The 21,558-nt window shown below is 41.0% G+C and overlaps 1 protein-coding gene across 1 annotated transcript; it reads right to left on the reverse strand.

Annotated features, from left to right (window-relative positions):
- Positions 1 to 1,966: 1,966 nt before the first annotated feature.
- Positions 1,967 to 21,356, reverse strand: LOC139479880 (E3 SUMO-protein ligase ZNF451-like). Its single transcript, XM_071262800.1, has 10 exons — positions 21,317 to 21,356; positions 20,949 to 21,022; positions 20,448 to 20,573; positions 16,992 to 17,118; positions 16,305 to 16,618; positions 11,008 to 11,182; positions 8,841 to 9,058; positions 7,268 to 8,580; positions 4,994 to 5,093; positions 1,967 to 3,071 (listed from the first exon to the last, which is right to left on the reverse strand). Exons 2-10 carry the CDS (start codon positions 21,000 to 21,002, stop codon positions 2,880 to 2,882), a joined length of 2,619 nt encoding a protein of 872 aa, XP_071118901.1. The 5' UTR covers positions 21,003 to 21,022; positions 21,317 to 21,356; the 3' UTR covers positions 1,967 to 2,879.
- Between the last annotated feature and the right edge of the window lie 202 nt (positions 21,357 to 21,558).

Genomic DNA, 21,558 nt, shown 5'->3' on the forward strand with positions numbered 1-21,558 from the left:
TGTATACGTTCCGTGGTCAAGGAATGTTTATCCTGCTGATGTTAAACATATACACAGTTTGTGTTTTTTTACCTGATCCAACTGCTCGGAAAAGATGTTTATGTGCAAGGCCGTAGTTAACTTCTTTTGACAGGGTTGGGGGTGGGGGGTATTTGTTAAAGTATCACAATACTTAAGCTCTATTTCTACGTAATGTTGCTGCTAGCGACCTGAGTGTAAACATAGTTCAGTGAGGTGAGGTGAAATGTAGTTTAAGGTCGCGATCAAGATAATTTCACTTAATTGACAACGTGCACGTGTGTGTATATACAAACTTTAAGATATATTTTAATCAAGAAAACAACAACAATGCGTTAAATATTAAATGTTGAATATACAATACTAAAGATTATCATCTCTTAAAACTTTCCAGAAATCCCAACACTGTGTTTTAATGGGGATTTGATTTGAACCCATGATAACTTAGTAAGCACTGGAAACATATCTGTACTGTATTGAATAAGATATTAGCCTGATACAAATGTTTGAGAGAGATTATTCATTACATAAAGTTTGTCTTATCTGCCTTTTTATGCTCCTAAATAATGAACAAGGATTATTTTCAGGTGCAGCTGGACTAACAGCATCTTTGTTTGAACACATGCAGCTGGTGTTCTGATGCGGCCTCCAGGTAAATAAGGCTCATCAGCCTGTGAAGATCTGGGTCAGAATAGTTCTTCAGCAACCCATGCTTGCTGTAAAAGGCGACTACACTTGTTGTTAGAGGCAACTAAGGAGATGAGGTGGTCAGGCTCAGTGATTTAGTTGATGCATGTCATCCATCCCAATTGGGTGGATCCATGCTCATGTCATTCACTGGATTGTCTGGTCCAGACTCGATTATTTTCAGACCACTGTCATACAGCTGGAATATTGCGGAGTGCAGCGTTAAACAACAAACAGACAAACAAAACTATACTTAATAATGGGCACGGGAGGCCCAGTCGTCTAAGTAACTGTAAATCGCTGTGCAGTTGCATCCCTTAGGCACCTTGTGGGTTCGAATCCCGGTTCCTCCTGGTTATGTTTCTAGGTTTGTCAGCACCAAAACGAGGTCCATCACTCTGTCCTGCAATAGGTTGAGACTTTGTGTGGAATTTTGATCAGCTCTTCAGTTGTACAATGCACAGCTCATCAGCTTAATGTGAGGGAAAAGTCTGAGGTGATGCAGGTTTCCCACTTTATTGTTTGTTTGTTGTTTAACGCCACACTCAACAAACATCAACAGATGAAAGCGTGATTGTCCATACCTTTAGGATATGTCGACACACATTCAATGCAATCCCTCAATCCTGTTAAAGTTGCTTCATCTAAGATTTACAAAGTATAGAGGATCACAGGGGCTCGGCAAGCCATACAGGGTGGAGTATGGTAAGAAGTCCCAAATATCCCTTGCTTGTGGGAAGTGCTGACTAAAGAGAATCAGGTTAGGTTGAGTGACTTGGATGCTTCGCCTGGTCGAGACTCGATTATGTACAGGATGCTGGGATACAGCTCGTATAATGCTGAAGATTTTGTAGTTGCATCTTTTAATTTTTTTCAATCCATCAGAGATGGACAGTCAGTCAAAAAAACAAAAACAAAAAACTTCTGTGTATGGTCCACAGATTCCCATTAATCATCTCTTACAACAGACAAGGGGTGCTGGTAACCTATTCTGCTGCCCTGAAATCCTCATTGGGACTCTCTCAGAAATCTGTACTGAGAGTAGGAAACTATACATAGACACAAGAGAAATATACAACAAAAATTAAAATTTTTAATGTTTCTTTTTAGTAACATGTGAAGGAACTGAGGATCCTGATGGTCACAGGACAGTATGGCAACGTACAACATGTTCACTTTATTTGTCTGTCTATGAACAAATAGATACAGAGCTGAAAAGGAACATCTCACGTCAAATGCGATCCAAATCTGCATGTTCTGACTCTAAATATGAATAAATTCCCCCTCTGCCCAACATTGTGTATTGTCAGTAGAAAACCAAAATATCTCATGAAAATTTATGGACTACTAAGAATTTAAAGAAACCTGATTCTTTCATATTACTAGATACTAGATACTATTTCACCAAATAATATGAAAGAATTGGGTGTTCTTTAACTTCTTTTTAGCATATGTATCTAACCTTTTTTCAAAGACCTATAATGACAGAGACAGACCCAAATCATAGATGCCAACATTACTTAGGAGAAATACTGAGAGAAAATCCCAGATTGTCCCATACAACTGTATGATAGATATTTGCATGATGATTGAAAGTTCATCTTTCTTGTTTCAAGATCTGATTGGTGGAAGTTTTACATGAGGTGAAATTGGGTTGAATATTTCATACAAGATAATTGCACTTATACAGCAAAGTGGGAAGTGTAAGTTTTTCAAGAGAGCCTTATGATCAACAGGCATAAAACAATTTGTAAAATAAAAAAAATGAATTGGTGCCATCTGCACAAAGTGTTCTTAAAACAAAGACCATCACAGTGACACAGGCCGTAGTCCTTAATCTTAAAAGGAATGAGTTTGCTGACCAAGGATAAATATAGGAGAGAACTTAGGATTGAAAACCCACAAAAAACTGATCCTGATAAGGAACACAAATGAACCATAGACAGCTCTAGCACAATGATTGTGGAAGTGAATCCATTCTTAAATCACATAGTAGCATTATCTAAATGATCTCACGTCCATGAGTCCTTGGTTTTTTTGATGTTTTTCAAATCCAGAGAGTATCTGGACATCGAATTCTTTGGCTTTTTATGACAAGGACCCCCTGACTTTCATGCTTAGTTTCGAACACTGATCAGTGTGTTCAGTATTACACACTTGTTCCTCAGGCATGGTTAGTGATTGGCCACACTGATAATCATGGTGTACAGCACTTCGTTGTCATGCTGTTCAGCGTTGTGAGGGTCGATGACCACCATCTTGCGTGATGACATCTTCATCTGTCTCTCCACCTCAAGGAAGCCCTTATCTCCCGACAGTATTGTGAAGGGGATGTGCTTAGGCAGCCGCTCGTCCATCTTCCCAAGCTGTATATTGACAGAATCAAAGAGCAACTTAATTGTAATTTAAGCAATGCTAATCAACTTTGAAAATAAATGTCCTGAGGCCACCTTTCTGCACAGCTTTGCAAAACAAGATCTTTTACACTCATATCGTGGTTGCTTAAAAAATGCAATCAGGCCATCAACAGGCAAACTAGAGGTTGATAGTGTAAGCATGATCCTAGCGGCAGGATAGGACAACACACAAACCAGAATTCCTCTCTGATTTTACTCAGAATGTGTACCAAAATTCATCAATTATAGGCATAAAAAGTAACAGTTATCCTGAAAGCCAAGTAAGAACCAAGCTACCAAATAGTAACAGTTTGATTCCTTCCAGAAGCAACTACAATAAGAAAAGCTTATGAAGGACGTACAAATTTGATATGTTGTCATTATACGGACACTTGCATCATTTCACAATTCGTCCGTATAAACGAATTTCCGTATAACTGAAACCAGCTTCTTACTGGAAGAGTTACTTCCCTTCAATTATGCAACTCATGACAGATGACAGAGCAAACAGATACATCCACTCAATCTTTATTCAAGACATACACGTTTCAAAAAATCTGTCTCTGACCTCCACAGACGCCATATTTATCGAATGGGATTACATGTACAATAAACAAGCTCGTCTCAAACACAACTCAGTGTCACTCGGTTAATTGACTTCTCACGAATCAAAGGATTACCACCAGCGGAAGTGTATTGTCCGGGTAAGTGAGACAATTTTGTGTGCATTTCAGTGTTTTGTGTATGAAAATGACCATCCGGTTCCGGAAACTGAATTTCCGTATATACGGGTAAATTTATATAGTAATTATTTCGTTTTGAATGAAAATCGTCTGGGAACCGAGGTTTCCGGATATCTGAAGTCTGTATAAGCGGGTCATGACTGCAACAGCATGATGAGGGATTAATTATACTTAAATCTACATTTCAACAATGTAATATGTTTGCAAAAAAAGTAAATTCAAAAGATGAAAACTAACATTCTGCTGCACAAGGGACCACAGAGACAAAAATCTAATTAGGAGTTAAACATGCTGTGTTTTCAATGTAGAGCTAGGTTACCTGTAGATTTAACCGTGCTAAATTGGATTTGGAACCGAACATGCAGCATGAGGTTTTAAATTTTAAATCTAGCTCTACATTGAAAACAGAGTATGTTTATTGCCATTCTCCCATGGGTAAAGAAAACATGAGCTCCTTGGTGTTAGCAAATATATTGAATGAAGCAGCATGGTTTGAGTCCAGTGTTTTGAGTGTGTTCTTGATCTGAGTTACTGAATCACCGACAACAGTCTTTAAATAAGATGTGGCGCTGTATATGCTAAAGCAGTTTGTTTACACTGTTACACTTCACTCCAACATATGACAGGCATTGAAAGCATATAAACATGGTAAGCAACTTGGTGGGCAAAAATGAGGTGGGCACCCCAAAGAAAACTAAGCAAGCTTTGCAAAGCTCTCATTCTACACCACACGTCACCATTATGACATCATATCGCTCATAGAGACATGACGTTACAGTTGCACAAAGAAGCACCAAATTCCAACCCCTCTCTTGTCCCAAAACTTAAAATACATTCTCTTTCTCGATTTCTATCGTGCTTTCTGCATGAAATGTAATGCCACACATCCTTTCAATATTGTAGTAACCACAACTTTACATTTTGAAACCTGTAGTTGTAGATATAATTATTTGAATATGCCTACTGACAACGACTAAAAAAATGTACTTTTTTCTATGAATATTTACTTCCATGGTGATGCGGAGGGGGTTTATTGCGATTTAACAACCTCTGATTGACCAATCAGAATCCAGTAATTTCCAAATTCATGGTAGAATTGTAATATATGTTAAAATTGCATAAGTAACATAAGCAAGATAAGATACTCACTGTCAGACATATTGCGAAGTCTGCAGCATCCTTACTGGTACCACACTGGTCATGGATGTGCAGACAGTTGTTTTCAACCAACCTCTGGTATATCACATTCCTGTAGAGACAGAGACAGTGCATGAGCAGTCAACATCAAGTAACATATTGGTTTGATTTGGTTTGTTGTTAACGCCGCACTCAGCAATATTCCAACTATATGACAGCAGTCTGTAAATAATCGAGTCTGGACCAGACAATCAAGTGATTGACATCCTGAGCATCGATCCACGCAATTGGGATTGATGACATGCTTTAACCATGTCAGCGTGCCTGACCACCCGATCCCGTTATTCACCTCTTACGACAAGCATAGTCGCCTTTTACGGCAAGGATGGGTTGCTGAAGACCTATTCTGCCCTGGGTCTTCACGGGTCACAAGTAAGATATAGTATTGGTGCATGTTTTATATAGCTAAATTGAGCCCTGTAAGTAATCATCTAGTATGTTGTTTAAGTCCACAATCAGCAATATTCCATCTATATGACAACAATCTGTAAGTAAATAATTGTTTGATAGGCATTACTTAGAAGTTGATGGATGAGAAAACAACTTCTTTAATACTGTATTAAAGAAGTTGTTATCCATAAATTGTGTCTACTTTCTTGTAAATAATCAAGTCTGGACCAGACAATCCAGTTATTCTTATTGTGAACAACAGTCCATGCAGTCGGGGTACAATGACAAGCTATTGAACTGAGTCACCAAGCCTGACAACTGATCCATTTGGTTGCCTCTTACAACCAGCACAGGTTGGTGGGTACCTATTCCAAACAGGAATCCCTACAGGTGTGTAAATAATCAAGTCTACTCCAGACAGCTGTGGTTGAGCATTTGGAGAGTATTAGCACTTACCACTGCCATTAGTGTATGATAATAGAAACATCTACAGCAATAGAAACTAACGGTTTTAGCCCACTAGTCCTAATAATGATATAAATTAACACATAGCAAAACTCTTACATAGGGCAAATTTCTACTGGTCCTTATGATACCTAACTATTGTTTGTTTGTTGTTTAATACTGCATACTGCAATATTCCAGCTATATGACAGCGGTCTGTAAATAATCGAGTCTGGACCAGACAATCAAGTGATTGACATCCTGAGCATCGATCCACGCAATTGGGATTGATGACATGCATCAACCATATCAGCGTGCCTGACCACCCGATCCCGTTAGTCACCTCTTACGACAAGCATAGTCGCCTTTTTCGGCAAGCATGGGTTGCTGAAGACTTATTCTACCCTCGATCTTCACGGGTCCCTTAACTATTGAGCAGTTTGGCAGGGACTATAGGACTAGAGCCAATTTCTAATGCTGAATCTAGGTCATAGTCATACACTGTAACTACTGATCCACCAATTTTGTACTCTCTTCAGAGAAGCATCTTTTGTCTCAATGCAACAGATTCAGAGCGAAAGTGGATGGATCTCAATAACAGGATGCTGAAAACACCCCAGCTGCATTGAAAGTTGGGAGCGAGCAAGTTTAACTACTATGTTTTTTCAGAAAATTTGATTTGAACACCATGTTTGAACAGGTGTTCTGCACTTACCATCCAAAACTAGGACCTGGGTACTACCTGAACCTGGGGTTAGTCACTTGATATACCCAGTATAGTTTAAAGACAAAAATTATCATGAACTCTGTGAACATGGTGAATACACAACAGGTCACGAATGTTCACATTTCTTTCGGACTATTCACTCATTCCTTCTGACTTTTTTTTTGAATAAAGATAAAGCTTCAGTCAGCTTCAGTCAACTTCAGTCATGCATAACCAGATTGTTTTATAGTGTACCTGAATACTTTTTGTCAGGGCTCTAGTCAAACAATTCCCTATCAGACATTTTATACCAATCTCATGAGACCTACTGCAGGGTATCGTGTAGGTTTGGGTAACAGGGGCTTGGGTGCTTGGTGACCTTGGTACCCTAGTACCACACATTGCTTTAATCCAAGGCAGAGAGCAGGGCTCATTAAACTTCTATGAGTCACAAATGGCCTCATTTCATTAGCGCACTCAAAACAAACATTCATGACTACTACACATCATAAAGACCTGTGAAGCACTGACTACGATATAGTCCAGGAGCACCCTAACAACCAAGTCCACATAAAGAATGTATTCTTGTATCTTATGGATACTTTTTTAAAGCTTATTATGCAAGGTTGTTTTGATACACTACAAATAGAAATGAAAATATAAAAATCCATCAAGCTGAAACTTACTTGTGGGGTGGAACCCATCGTTGTTTTCCTCCATAGAAACCCCACACAAAGCTCTTCTCTGGCAGATTGCGAGGAAGTTTCTTGAAGAAGCCACCCCAGTTGTCCAGATCCACAAACAGAACAAGTTTCATCTCATCCAAGTTGTGAGGGTATGCTTCAAAGGACCTGGAAGCGCTGATAGAGTTAGGTCTGTTCGATGTTGATGCTCTCTCAGCAACCGATGCTGCCTGAGATCTGGATGCATCTGTAGAAGACATCAGTGTGTGACCAAGAGCCAAGTGCTGGGCTGATGACTGAGCACAATCTTTTCCCCCTTGTTCACAAAATGTTGACAGATGAACGGGGTCAATCTTGACACGATGGGCAGATGATGATGAAGATGTTGATGAAGAGCTGGAGTGACCTTCTTTCAAAGGATCCGTGACATGGGACTTTGGCAAGTTACATTTGAAAGAAGAGGCCCATATTGGGGAAGTATCAGAGGTTCTGCTGGACAAGTGTTCTTTACGGGCCAATGAGGTGATATAATCGGATGAAAGCTTTTCTTTCAAAGCAACCTGATGAGAGGATTGAAGATGCTCTGCTTTTGATAAACAAACCAGTTCCTCATTGGCTCGATTTTTATCGTTCCCATTGTTGTCTTTGCAGAAACTTGTATCATTATGAACAGAAACTTCAAATTCACTGGTCAAAGATTTTCCTTTCCTTGACTTAGATTTTTTGCCCTTCTTTGATTTCTTAGCACTTGATGATGACTTTTCATTAAGTTTACGTTTTTTACAAGCCGATGAAATCAGGTTTAAGATCTCATCTTCACTGGAACTGGATATTTCGATTACATAGGACCTCTTTCTCCCATTATCAAGTTGACAAGAATCACTTCTTTCTGAAGATGTGGATACAAGACGTTGAGTATCTGTGCCTCCAGGAGTAGAAGATGCCGACATATTAAGATGAGTTTCCACATCTGATGCTGATGCTGATGCTGATGCAAGGCTATGAAGGTCCACATGTCCTTGAGAAGTTTCTGCCAATCCTGAAGTAGAAGGTTCTGTTGGACAGGGAGAAGGATCCAAGCTAAGAGGCTGAGTTTTACCTGGTCCTTCTGTATACAATGTTTGTACATTAGGACTCACTTGGAGTGTATGCCCACAGCGAAGTACAAACTCATTGAAGGAGTTAAAGTTAAGGTTGGTGCTGACTCCCTGCATGCCAGTTACACAATTATGGATTCCATCAGACGGTGGGGGGTGTAAGATCTGTAGGCAGGTATCACAGGTTTTGTCTCCTAGGTACTCTGCAAATATTTCAACCTGCAAAAGGTTGGATTAGAATACACAATAGCATTAACAGATTGATAGAGTGAACTTGAAGAGAAAGAGGGTGAGAGAAGAGAGAAAGACAGAGAAGAATGAGACGAGAACAAGAGAAGAGAGTAGAAAGAGATAGTGAGAGAAGAAGATGCTAAACAGAAAGACGAGAAAGAGTAAGAGGAGAAAGAGAGTGAGAAATTTGTATGAGGTTTTGTCAAATATATCTCCTTTTGATATATGATTAATATTGATGCTCTTACCAGGTTACAGGTGGATGATGATGTGAACATGTGCGTCTCCTCCGTCTCCCGCCGGTGCTGATCCAACTCCTGCTGACTTCCTACCACCACCTGACACTCCACACAGGTCAAGGTGAAGGTTGGACATCTGGCCTTCACCTTCTGGATGAAGTCACGCGCCAACTCTAATGTCACTGGCACAGTCCTTGGACATGATGATGGATTACTGTTGAGGTCATCTGAAAATATCAGGTCTCTATTATAGCACAGATGGTATTATTGAAGAGGATACTTTAACATCAGTAAAGCCAGACTTAGATAGAACTCAATTCATTAAGTTTGTCACAGACAATCTGTCAGATCTTTTAATCATTCTTATAATAGATCTTTCCTAATGGGATATTGTTGAGTCAGATCTGTTATGACACTCTTAGAGGCAATAATGAGCTCCAGTGAGTGTTTTTTTTTAATGCCACACTTAACACTATTCCAGTTATATCATGGCGTCTGTCGGGTTAATGTGGGAAGGAAGCCCAAAGTGACGCAGGTCTGATGTTTACTACTTTGGTGAAACCCACAAGCATGGGTATGATGCTGACAAACCTAGAAATATAATCGGGGCGAACTGGTATTTGAACCCACGATATGTATTTTTTAATGTAAAAATATCATTTATACTTACCCTGACTTATACTCATGCTTATCTCATCTCATTTCCGAAAGTTAGTTGAAACTTCCGGAACAGTGTTCCAGGAGAATTTGTAATAAAACGGATCTTACTTGGCTCAATGAATCAAATCACGTGAGCACTAGATTAAAAACATTAAAAGATGTGGAAACTATCTATGGATGCTAAGGTTTGAGTACACATGCTTTGCAAATTCTGCAGTCGGAGAACTGCATGTTCCATGCATGAAGCTTGTAGAGATCCAGTATTGGATGAACTTTGATCTGTGTGAGGACCATGAAGAAGATTTGGCCATCTGATCCTTTGAATCCTGTACTACTTCTTTGTTGATATTCCTGATCGAAGATGGATGTAGATTCCCTGGGTTGACGTAGTAAGGGCTTCGTGTAAAGGTCTGATCAATGAGAATTGGTTATTAGGCCTCAACGTTGTAGTAGAGTAAGTCCGAGACAAATTCTTAATATTTCTTCTGACAGACCATTTTGCTGACCGAAGCATTCTCTCTCTGGTCTGTGGTCATCAGAGTGTAGTCCTCGTCTATGTCCGGAGCCAAGAGGAAAGGCATCATGCCAAGCAAGGGAAATTTCCTGGGGTGAAACAGAGGAGTACGTAGACCCTGTGTTCTTGTAGCCTTGGCAAAGGAACCGTTCAGGTTCTTTGCCACTTGTGAAATTGGTGTAATTGGGAGAACGGCAGTGTTGATATTGTCTCCTTTGATACAATAAGTATCAGAAGGGGACAATTCTCTGGCCGGTGAAGAGATGGGAAGTCTGTCTGTGATCCAGGTCATTAACCCGTGGTATTCATGGATGGAGGCTCAGGCTCAATCATATCCTTGTCCTGTAATAGGTACGAGGTGTCAGGGTTTAGAGCCGTAACAGAACTCTGAGAACTCTGAGAACTTTCTTCAGAAAGTCTGGTTGATAGGTGGTCTGCGTGGAGGGCTGTGTGATACTACCTTTTAAATCTGAACTAGATGATGTAGTAGGCTGTGTAAACGTAGGCTGTGTAAACGTTGAAGGACGTTGAATGAGGCTGCGCTAGGCTGGTAGTTCATGTTGTCGGCTGCATGTTCTGTACTTTAGCAGCTGGCTTCGTTGACCCATTTATGGATGACACGAATTGCTCATGTGCTGGTGTGCATGTATGGCTTAGCAGTGCATTTGGGTGTGCTGTTTTTCTGTTCTCCGGGAACACTGTTCAGGTGGTTTCCACTACCTTTCAGAAAGGAGATAAGTAATAAGCCTGAGTCAGGATAAGGTAAAATCATGGGTTTCTGCCGAACCCAAAACATGCAACTCTGCACAGCGAACTGCAGCACCTAGACGACCAGGAAAGTCATATAGTTTTCACAAGAGGATTTGTTCTCTTTTTTATTGAGCAAATATTAATGCTTACTGAAACATCAGCATATTTATAGCTATTTGCATAACCAACTAAAATGCCACTTCTGACTGGCACTTAAATATCCATCCAAACTTTCATCCCACAATGTCTCACCACTGAAGGGGTAGGCCACCTGGAAGTGGAGCAGTTCCTCCATGTGGTTGTGACAGCGCATCTTCTCCGGGAAGAAGAGCAGGCACTGAGGACACATGTAGGCACACACAGGCAGCGGGAGGTAGAGACTCAGGTGGTCCGACATCACCATGTGTTCTTGACAGTCGATGCTTCGCTGAAACATACTGAAGTCCTCATGAGGTGGTCAGTCTTACTGCATCACAGGCACGAAACCTGCTTCTCTTTACCACTGATTATTCTATGTTCACAAATACAGTAATATACAAGAAAACCTTCATTTGAAGTGAGTTGAATGAATGTTATTTCTGATGCAGGCAGCAATGTTTCAACAATAGTACAGCTGTTTGTAAATAATAGAATATTGCTAGCAACAACAATCCTAGTAAAATCCTAGACATTTTTTTATTTGTATACTTAGCCTGCATTTCTCCTTAAACCCATCCTTGCTGTAAAAAGTGACTATAGTTGTCGTAAGAGGTAACTAACAGGATCGGGATCTAGCTGACTTGGTTGATGCATGTCACTGTATCCCAATTGCATGGATTGATGCTCATGATGTCAATCACTTGATTGTCTTGTCCAGACTCGATTATTTACAGACCACCATCATGTAGCTGGAATATTGCTGAGTGCGACGTTAAACAAGCAACAAACAAACCATAATGCATCTATTGCTCGATCTTGACAGAGAGAAAGAGCTGTGTGAGGTCTTGCTGAAGAAGAAGTTTTTTCAACTAGATGAGCGGCCAACCCTATCACTGAGCTCCCGTGTCACCACGGAAGTGATGATGTCACGGATCAGCACATTACTGATAAAAACTGGAACATCTGTAGGCATCGTGGAGAGGTAACTCTGAGAGGGATGGGTCACTTTAGACGTAGCAATGCAGGATAGGTATCCAAAATTAAAAACCATTTACTAGATTCTTTAACTTATCCTGCATTACTCCTTACTACATCTGAATCAAACGTATCGGAGGAAGGCATACTTCAGAAGTGATCTTCGATAAAACTTTCCAAAACCCCCAGCCAATCAGCGAACGTGATGTCTGGCATTGAGCGACCATTCCTGTTGATAGGGAGGGAGAAAGTTAGGTTTGCGTGAAATCCAGGAATCGATGCAGTCATAGAAGATAAATGAGATTAAAATCTTAAACAAACGTACTCAGCCTAATGCTTGTAGCATGTAGCCTTCTAGTCAGAAGTGACACTCACCAGAGAGGTCGCAAAGCCATCTCTGGATATGTGGAAGCATCAATGGCGCTTAGTAGCGGTGACCTGCTGGACCTAAAGGGTGAACGCCTTCCACATATTGGCTGGCGAAGATGGTGTCTGAATGCCAGAAACAGCCCTCCATAATGGCGCATCTAGAGCAGTTGCTTTCAAGTGATCGCCCGGATGTTCCCTGAAGGATGATGAAGCCAGAGGGCGCTGGTGTTGCGGCTGAGTTTCGCCTTCGGTGTCGTCTATACCGGTATTTTCAGTAGGGTGAGGACTACGTTCAGATCCCAAGCTGGAGGTCTAAACTTAGCCTTCTGGTCCAGGTCGGACTTGGAGTTCCGGGATCTTCGTCATTTTCTGATCTTCCGGAACTGCTGGAACTGCCAAAACAGAGTTGAGGGCCACAAGGTATGTTGTGATAGTGCTTCCTTTCAGACGATGCTTGTGATGCAGGAAGAGAAGAAACTGTGAAGAGGTGGGGTTTTTTCCCTTGCAAACACTTTTAAAGGAGCGCCACTTATCGTCATTCAGACATCTGGTAGACGGTCTATGTGCCAATGTAATAGCTCTCGCTGTCCTAGCAAGGGAACCCTTGGCACTTAAGGCTCTTTGTAGATGGACCACATGTGTAGATGTAACCTTTCTGGTCTGGGTGTGGCCGTGTGCTGTGAGGATGAATCCGTAGATTCGGCCAGTCTGTGAGTTGGAGAGGATTGGCAGCGGCTATCTCTCAGAGATGACAAACTAACTCTCGCTGGCCACCAGGACACGTCCAAAGTCAGATCAAGGCTCTGTGTCTGGTGGCAAATAGGTCTCTGTTTGGAAGTCCATGGCAAGAGAAAAGCAAGAGTGAAGGAGGTGGAGCTTCCATTCTGTGGGTGCAACTCTGTCAGGCCTGGTGTTGGCATCTGCCAGGATGTCGCGACAATCCGGGATGTGTTTGACCCGGAAATGGAATTCCAATTGATCAACCAGGTTGAAGAATCCGAATATTAGCTGTAGAAGCGAGTGGGAGTGGATTGTTCCCTGAATCTGGAGACACCAGACAATGGTGATGTTGCCCATTTAGATGGTGATCAGTGTGCGCTGGAGATCTGCTTCCAGTGAGAGAGAGCCAGTATGAGCGCCTCCAGTTCCAAGGTTGTTGATATGCCATTGCTGTTGAGCGTCTGACCACAGCCCTGAGGCAACTTAACCCTCCAGGTGCGCTCCCCATCCTTGAAGAGAGGCGTCGACGAATAGGTGTAATGAGGTCGTAAGCTCTGTCAAGGAGATGCCGTCTAAGGCATTCGATTTCACCGTCCACCACCAGAGATGAGGTTTGAGGCAGTCTGGGAGGACGATAGACACCGACTGGTATTGGCACCTGATGTTGGGGACAAGAAACATCTTTATCGGGCGCAGTTGGCGCCTCCCTCTAGAGGTCAGGTCCTGCGCTGATGTGAGGAGACCCAAGAGTGCCTGCCACTGGCGCAGAGTGAGTGATTGGTGGAGTGTATTCGGTGCCACCTGTCCCCGGGTATAGAGAGGAGTGAGTGAGTGAGTGAATAGCGACCTCCGATGAATTGGAGACGAATGAAGATTGATCATCAATCCCAGTTGGAGTAGGAGACGTTGTGTGACAAAGGAGTGAGGCCATGTTTGCTGGCCAAGGAGGCCATAGAGATTGTACAGTCCTGAGCCATAACACCAGGCTTATATTCACCAATATTCTTTGTCCCAAAGAAGGACTCGGACCAATTCCGAATGTTCCACAATCTCGCCACCTTTAACAAGCACTACTTGGCTCATCCACAGTACTTGCGGATGACCACGCTCAGGCTTCACCGGTCCAGGACACAGGCTCATGACTCTCTCATCAGCCTGGACATCAAGGGAGTCCACTATTAGTGGGCAGTGCTCCCATTTGGAATTTCCTCGGCTCTGTTGCTATTTACACGCATTACCAAGCCAATAGCCTTCTTCCTCCACATGAAGAATATCCAATTCGAGGCATATATAGATATGTCAATGTTCGAGCTAAGTAGCTGCTGTTGAGTAGGGGGAATAGGCGTCCTTGTCTCCCACCTACTGGGATCTCGACATTTGGAACGATTGGGGGTGGGAGGTCCCAGTCATCTGTGTCCATCGATTCACGTCTTTGCCTTGCTTTTACCACTCCCTCCCTTGCAGCGGTCTCGGTGGGGATGGTAGGATCCAGAGGCCTTTCCTTTCCCTTGGTTCCTGCCACGAAAGGAGTTCCGCCTGGGCTGGTAGTTGCCCGACCTGGATGGCTTGAAGGAGACATGAGCCAGGGCCTTGAGGGCGGTTCCGTCTCGGGCAAAAACCTGAGACTTGAGTGTGTTTTTTCTCAAGACCTGCCTATTAAATAGAGAGGTAGACGAACAGGGTTGGTGAAGGAGGTCCCTCTTAAATTCCTGATCATAGTCCGAAAGTGCCATGTAGCCGATGCAGTGCGTGGTTGTAATTTCTATCAGTGTGGCATGCATAGGAGTGCGCATATATTCCACCTGGCGCTGTAGGTATGACAAGACAGTGGTGAGATGGTCCAGGCAATTTGGGTTGTCCTCCGACAGGTCCTGAATGATGGCCCTGGAGGCGGATGCCATGACTGAGCTCAGTTTCCACATACGAGAGCTTGTTGTCGGGGACTCGGATAGTAGTGGAGTGGTTCGAGCCCTTCATGTGATGAATGTCCTTGTCAAGAGAGTGGGCGTGATCCGCAATGTCAAAGGAATGGACGGGGAAGTCTTCCTTTTGGTACTTGGGTGCCTTGAATGAGGGTGTGAGGGACAGCTTGGCAAAGTCCTCATCTAGAGCAGTGATCATGTCCTTACTCATTGAGTCAGGCAGTACAGAGGCAGGTTCCGACAAGATAGTGTCTTGTTGACACGGGACTTTGGAGAAGGAGCCACTGCCTCCAACCGGTCGGCAATCCAGCCTGCCACCTGGTTGAGTCCGAGGTGACAATCTATGTCTGATGGTAGGCTATGAAACGCCAGACATTAATGGGCCTGCTTGGACTTTCGTTTCCTAGAAGCTTTTAGGTATTTGCTGAAAGCTGTGAGGAAAAGTCTTTACATTCCGAAGTCTGGGAGCACAGGGACGTGCAATTTAGGCACAAGGGATGGGGTCCCGCCCAGACTTATTACAGCGACACTTGCTACAAGAAGGCATGTATCTGCATTGATAGCAGAATGTGATCACAATGTGTTCCCATCCGATTATTTTATGCTATAATCAAGACCTCCCACAGCTCTTTCTCTCTATCAAGAACAAGCAGTAGATGCAAAAGTAATGCAGGACAAGTTAAAAAATCATGCGATCATGGTAGCAAGGGTACAATGATAACACACAGCCAGGTCACACATTGTAGCCATTGAAGCATCATGATGGTCGTCTTTTACAAGCATAGGATCCTGGGTTTGCCCCAGCATGCAATCAATGTTTGTGATCCTTTTCATTTTCAGTTATGCATGGCTTTATATTGTTTAGTTTACGGATATATGTTTTTAACAAAAGATCTATTTTTTGTTTTCAGGTGTTGCTTGTTGTGCAGTTAAGAAAGTCTCATAGATCTTGCAGTTCAAAGTATTGTAGGCTTTATTTATGCATTGTGTCAATGGTAGTTTACATTTGGCAGAATAAAAACATAGTTAAAGGTTGTTGCATTGATATTTTTCTGAAATCTTTGAAGTAGATTTTATCAAATGTTCCTCTATTTCTTTTGACTTTTCTGATGGTGGAACATAACATTTCTTTTTACAACATAATCATAGGACAAAGATTTTCTGATTACTTGTTTGTTGTTTTACAACCCACTCAGCAATATTCAAGCCATATGACGGCAGTCTGTAACTAATCGAGTCTCTGGACCAGATGATCAGTATTGAGAGCAACAATCCATATGATTGGGGTATGAACACAGAATTTCAACCAAGTCACCAAGTCTGACCACCCAATCAACAAAGTTGCCTCTTATGACCAGACCAGCTAAGGAGCAATTCTAATCCCTATAAGTTTCTGATTATTACAGCTATGATGGAAAAATTCACCTGGAAACTTTCTCCACACTTTGGGCACACAAAACTTAGAGGGTGATCTGGCAGGCAGCCATTGGGCATGTGTAGCAGAGGGTTGCAGGGGGAATGTTCAAAATGGCGTTCATGCATTTCATGATCCTTTTGACTCGAGAACTTGACTTGACAACCAATGATCGGACAGGTCTCGGAGTAGTCATTGGCATTGTTGGAGACATTTAGCATAGGAGGTGCTAGGATTCGTTGGGAACGGGTGTTACTTCTGTCCACAGTTTCGATCTGTTGCAAAACTTGACGCTGGCGTTCAGTCATCAGCGGACGTTGTCTACCTGAAGTATCATTAGAAAATAGTCAATTGAAAATAGTGAGTAATGGTTTAGTACCACTTTCAACAGTATATCACATATATCATGGCGTGTCAGCTTGATGTGGGAAGAAAGCATGAAGTGATGCAGGTCTTCAAACCAAATAGCATGATGAAGGTCAGTCTCGGATTCAAACTCACAAACATAGATTTCAGGGCCCCGTTTCACAGAAGCAATCTTAGCGCTATGACAGTTGTAAGTTTAAGCTAAAGTATGGGAGTTACAATCACCTTAGGGCTATGATCGGCAAAAAACAGACATTTTGTTAGTTTCTGTTGAATTCTAATGTAGGGTTGAGAAATATTTGATAACACAAAATAATGTGAGAAGACCTCACCATTTTTCTTGGCCCAGGATTCAGCCACATGCCGTGCTCGTTGCAGCTCATATGGAGATGACAGATTGAGCTTTAGATACAGAGAGTGCGCTTTCTCAGCTTCTTGTCTATTCCTCAAGCGTTCAATCTGTAAAATAATATATGATGATTGTACCACATAATATGCTTACCTCTAATCATGCTAATCAACGTGAATGAGAGAGTGTGTTAATGACACTTCAATAGTATTTCAGTTATATCACGGCAGTCAGCTTGATGAGGAAAGAGGTCTGAAGCAATGCAGGTCATAGACATTAACTCCTTTAGTGAAACACGGACGGTGCTCACAAATCTAGAAACATAATCAGGGTCAATCTGTCATTAAATCTCACGATCATAGGTTTCTGCCATACCAAAGAGAGAACTCTGTACAGTGAAATGCCATACCTTAGATGATTTGGCAATCCATATGAACCAAAGTGAAGTTAGTTATTCATTCATTACCCTTTGTAGTAAGTGAGTGAGAGAGTTTTAGATTTTACGCCGCTTTTAGCAATATTCCAGCAATATCACACTGTACCCATGTCGTGAATTGAACCCGGGTCTTCAGCTTGACGAGCGAACACTTTAGCTACTAGGCTACCAGACTGCCCCTATTACCCATTGAAGCCTTTGTTTAAATTCATTTTCATACTACTAGATATTATGTTTACAATACGAATATTCTTAGATTAGACACAGTTGCTTCAGCATTTGTTCAGCGGAGATGATTTATCATGGCTATACAGGGGTACAGGTGGCCCAGTCGTCTGATGCTCCTCAAAATAGCTATGCAGAGATGGGCATGCCAGAAACCTATGATTATGTTTCTAGGTCTGTCAGCACCATACAGTACTTGTAGGTATCACCAAAGTGATAAACAATTGAGAAGTTCATCACTTTGGGCTTTCCTTCCACATTAAGCTGACATGCCATGATATAACTGGAATACTGCTTATAGTGACGTTAAAACCCACTCACTCCATCTTCCCAAGGCAAGAGAGTTAACTCACTTTAAAAGTCAAGTTTCCACCCTTGCCAAACTAGGCTGGTATTATGGAGTCCAATAGTCCATAGTCCAATAAAAATCTTGCACCGAAATCGAAATCCAGTTAGTAAAACTGTCAAGCAGACTTCGGGCGATTGCAGGATTTGCAAAACATGTGCACCGCAAACTCGTTGTCAACAGATATTTTCTAAATCTTTTCATGTTTTTAATCAAGGTGTTTACATGATTTGGTGCATTTCGGGATGTAAGACACGTTTTATCACAATACAGATCTTGATTATCGATCAGATCGTCTTGACCGGGAGCCACCGTTTTGTTTGAAACAAATGCAAGTGATACAAGAGGTGGAATCTGATTGGTCCATAGGACAGGCATAGAAGCCACAATAACTCGTAATAACCACTGGTGGCGCTCTGATCGAGCCCAGGAATTCCAGCCTAGTTTGGCAAGTGTGGAAACTGAACTTTCATAGTCAGTTAACTCTCTTGCCTCGGGAAGATGCACTCACTCATGTCTATACACACTCTAGTAGTGTACACACAGCACCAGCCTTTTCAAAATGTCAATCTAAAATTGCATTTATTATTAAAGCTTTACAGATATAAGTCATCAAATTCCAACAGCATGTTAGAATCACTCTGTATTGTCCAAACTGACTTGTCCTCAAAACACACTTACTCATCAGAGAGTTTATAATACTTAACATATACTACAAAAAGAATTTGAGGACCATTCGATTCTTTCATATTGCTACAGTAAAATAGTACGCCATGACTGATATACTAGAGTACCGTATTTGATCTAATAAGCGCCCATGGCGCTCTCAAAACTAGAAATAGGGGGCTCTTATTAGAATATTATTTTGGTGAAAAAAAACAGAGTTGAAAGATAAATTTTGTGGTTTATGCTGACAGCCTGAAATGTTTATATTCGACAGATATATTTTCCCAGAATTTAATTGCCAATAATAAAGGGTGAATATAAGACAGGAGTATGTATTATATGCGAATAGGGGTCAGTGCGGGTGCTAATTGGGACTGTTCACTAGCCAATATATTAGCAAATCTCGCCGTGGGCGCTTATTAGATTGAGGCGCTTTTTACGTCGAATACGGTAATATGAAAGAATTGGGTGGTTGTTTAGTTCTTTTGAGTGGTAATTACTAAAAATAAAGCTTTATTTTGATATATCATCAAAACAGAGATGAGAAGACAGAAGTTCTCATAAAGCATAAAGTTTTCAATAAGAAATGACCCATACTTGTTTCCATAGTTTTCAATTTTGGCGAGCACATCACATGTCTGATCACATGACATTAACGCTATGCTGAATATAAGCTATAACTTACATTAGGTAACTTGACACAAAGCATTTTCCGGTTCAAGCGAACGAAAGCAGTGTTGCCAGAATATCAAAGCTGCATGTAACATAATTTCTCGTTACATATCGCGAGAAATATGATTCAAAATGGCCGATCAAAGTTACATGTCAATCAAACTTGTGTGACTTGAAGAATAACTCCCTGCATCAACCTTGTAAATAAGTTGGATATTTGTGACTTTTCATCGGGTTTTTTCAATATTACCGTATTTCCTTGAGTATAGTGTGCTTCCATGTATAATGCGCACCGCCCTCTAGCGGATTCAGTATTTTTAAAAAAACTGTTTTTCTTAATACTATGCTCAGAAAAAAATTACAAGGCACCCCTTCAGCAAATTCTGGTAAAAAAACTGGTGATAATAAAGTTGGTCAGTACAAATTTGAAATTTGAGATAAAAAAAATCACCAGACATGTTGATTTACCTTTTAAATTGTATTTTTTGTTCTGCTTGGCATTGTTTTAATCCAGGGATTAAGATTACCATGTGTATTTTCTCGTAAACTAAGCCGGAAACAGCAATCAGCTGTGCATGCATTTTCTTGGAATCTATCGGTGATTCAGTTAAAACTTACCCATTGATATAATTGTTTACAGGAATTTTAAGCATGGATCGGGAAAAATTGTAGCTGGAACTATTTTCACTTTACTCAAGAATATATGGTAAAACATCAAATGCACATTTGATGGACAAAGCTATCATAAAACAACTGTGGACTGTTCTAATTCGGATGTTGACACAAGCGATCGTCCATACATGTCATCCTGACAAGCGAGCCAGTCAAATGATCAAACTTGTGTGAAATAGCTTTCTGGGTCACTTCTGTTGACAGTGAGAGGTCGGCCATACCGCAAGTGTCAATTTCAGTGCAAATACCAGGATTTCAGAAATGTTTGTCATAAATAAACAACTTTACAGGTAAGATATTTGAAAATAAAGATAATATGATCACAACTATGAATATTCCGCGACTTTTCATAAGTGATCCAACTTCCATGACACAAGGATACATCATCTGAATTTGAAATCCGTAGAAATCTGATATCTTACGCGTTCCTCTCTTTCCCTCCTGTTCTGCTCAAACCTGCTAGACACAGATTCCAGCAGAGGAAATCTTGGCGATGGTGCATCATCATTGTCGTCCTTCTGGGATTTTCTGTTCATAGGGCTTTGAATCTGGAGCAAATACATGAACAATATTTAGTTTGGACATTTTGTATTCAGACAAAAAAAACCTGGGGAGTGAATGAATTTATGTGTTTAAGTTTATAGTAATATTACAAGAATGACAGAGTGGGGGGCATTAACAATGGATTTCACAGATTCTACCCATATCAGGAATTATCTGATTACCTGCCATGACATGCTTTGAAATAATGATAACTAATGACTAGGCTACCTTCACAAGATCATGTTTGACAAAACATCCTTATGATACATGGATACAGATACTGTCAGTACATGGTCATGATATGTATGCAAGTGTCATGTTGATAGGCATGTTACAATTTTAGTTATTTATGCAAAAAACATGATAAACATGTTCCATACCATCTCACTCTCTGTCACATCAATGATCTCCACAGAGCTGTCAAATGACGCCATTCTTCAATTCCTATGCCAATCTGAAATAAGGAATATAACTTAAGCATACCTACCGATGAAAACCAGCATACAGCAACAGCAAATTTAAATATAATTAGCCACACAAATTACAAGACACAATCCCCATAAAGTTTGCATCGTAATGATTACACACATCTGGTCATTCGCTTGTGTATCATCTGCACCAGTAAGTTTCTTGACATAATCATAGGATAGACAAGAACACCCGATGTAACGTCATTCAAATTAAATGACATAATGAAATAAATACATTAAAGTCGCATATTCTGTCAATGTTAACATACATTACTTACCATCTGCTTACTGTTCAGGCCAAACGATGTCAAATTTTCCCGGTTCCTCTAAATTCAGGAAAATCTTTCTGTAACATTTTCCGAAATTACAAACATCTAAAACGAAATACGAATATTGAAAATAATACTTTGCAAACAGCAGCAAAGTAAATTGGTTAACACTGATTTCAATTACATGTTTTTTTTTTATATTCAAGGAAACATAACTTTTTCTAAGAAATAATATAGCACCGTGATAACAC

The sequence above is a fragment of the Haliotis cracherodii genome, unplaced genomic scaffold, assembly GCF_022045235.1.
Source record: "Haliotis cracherodii isolate W230 unplaced genomic scaffold, xgHalCrac1.p SCAF_4, whole genome shotgun sequence".
Lineage (NCBI taxonomy): Eukaryota > Metazoa > Mollusca > Gastropoda > Lepetellida > Haliotidae > Haliotis > Haliotis cracherodii.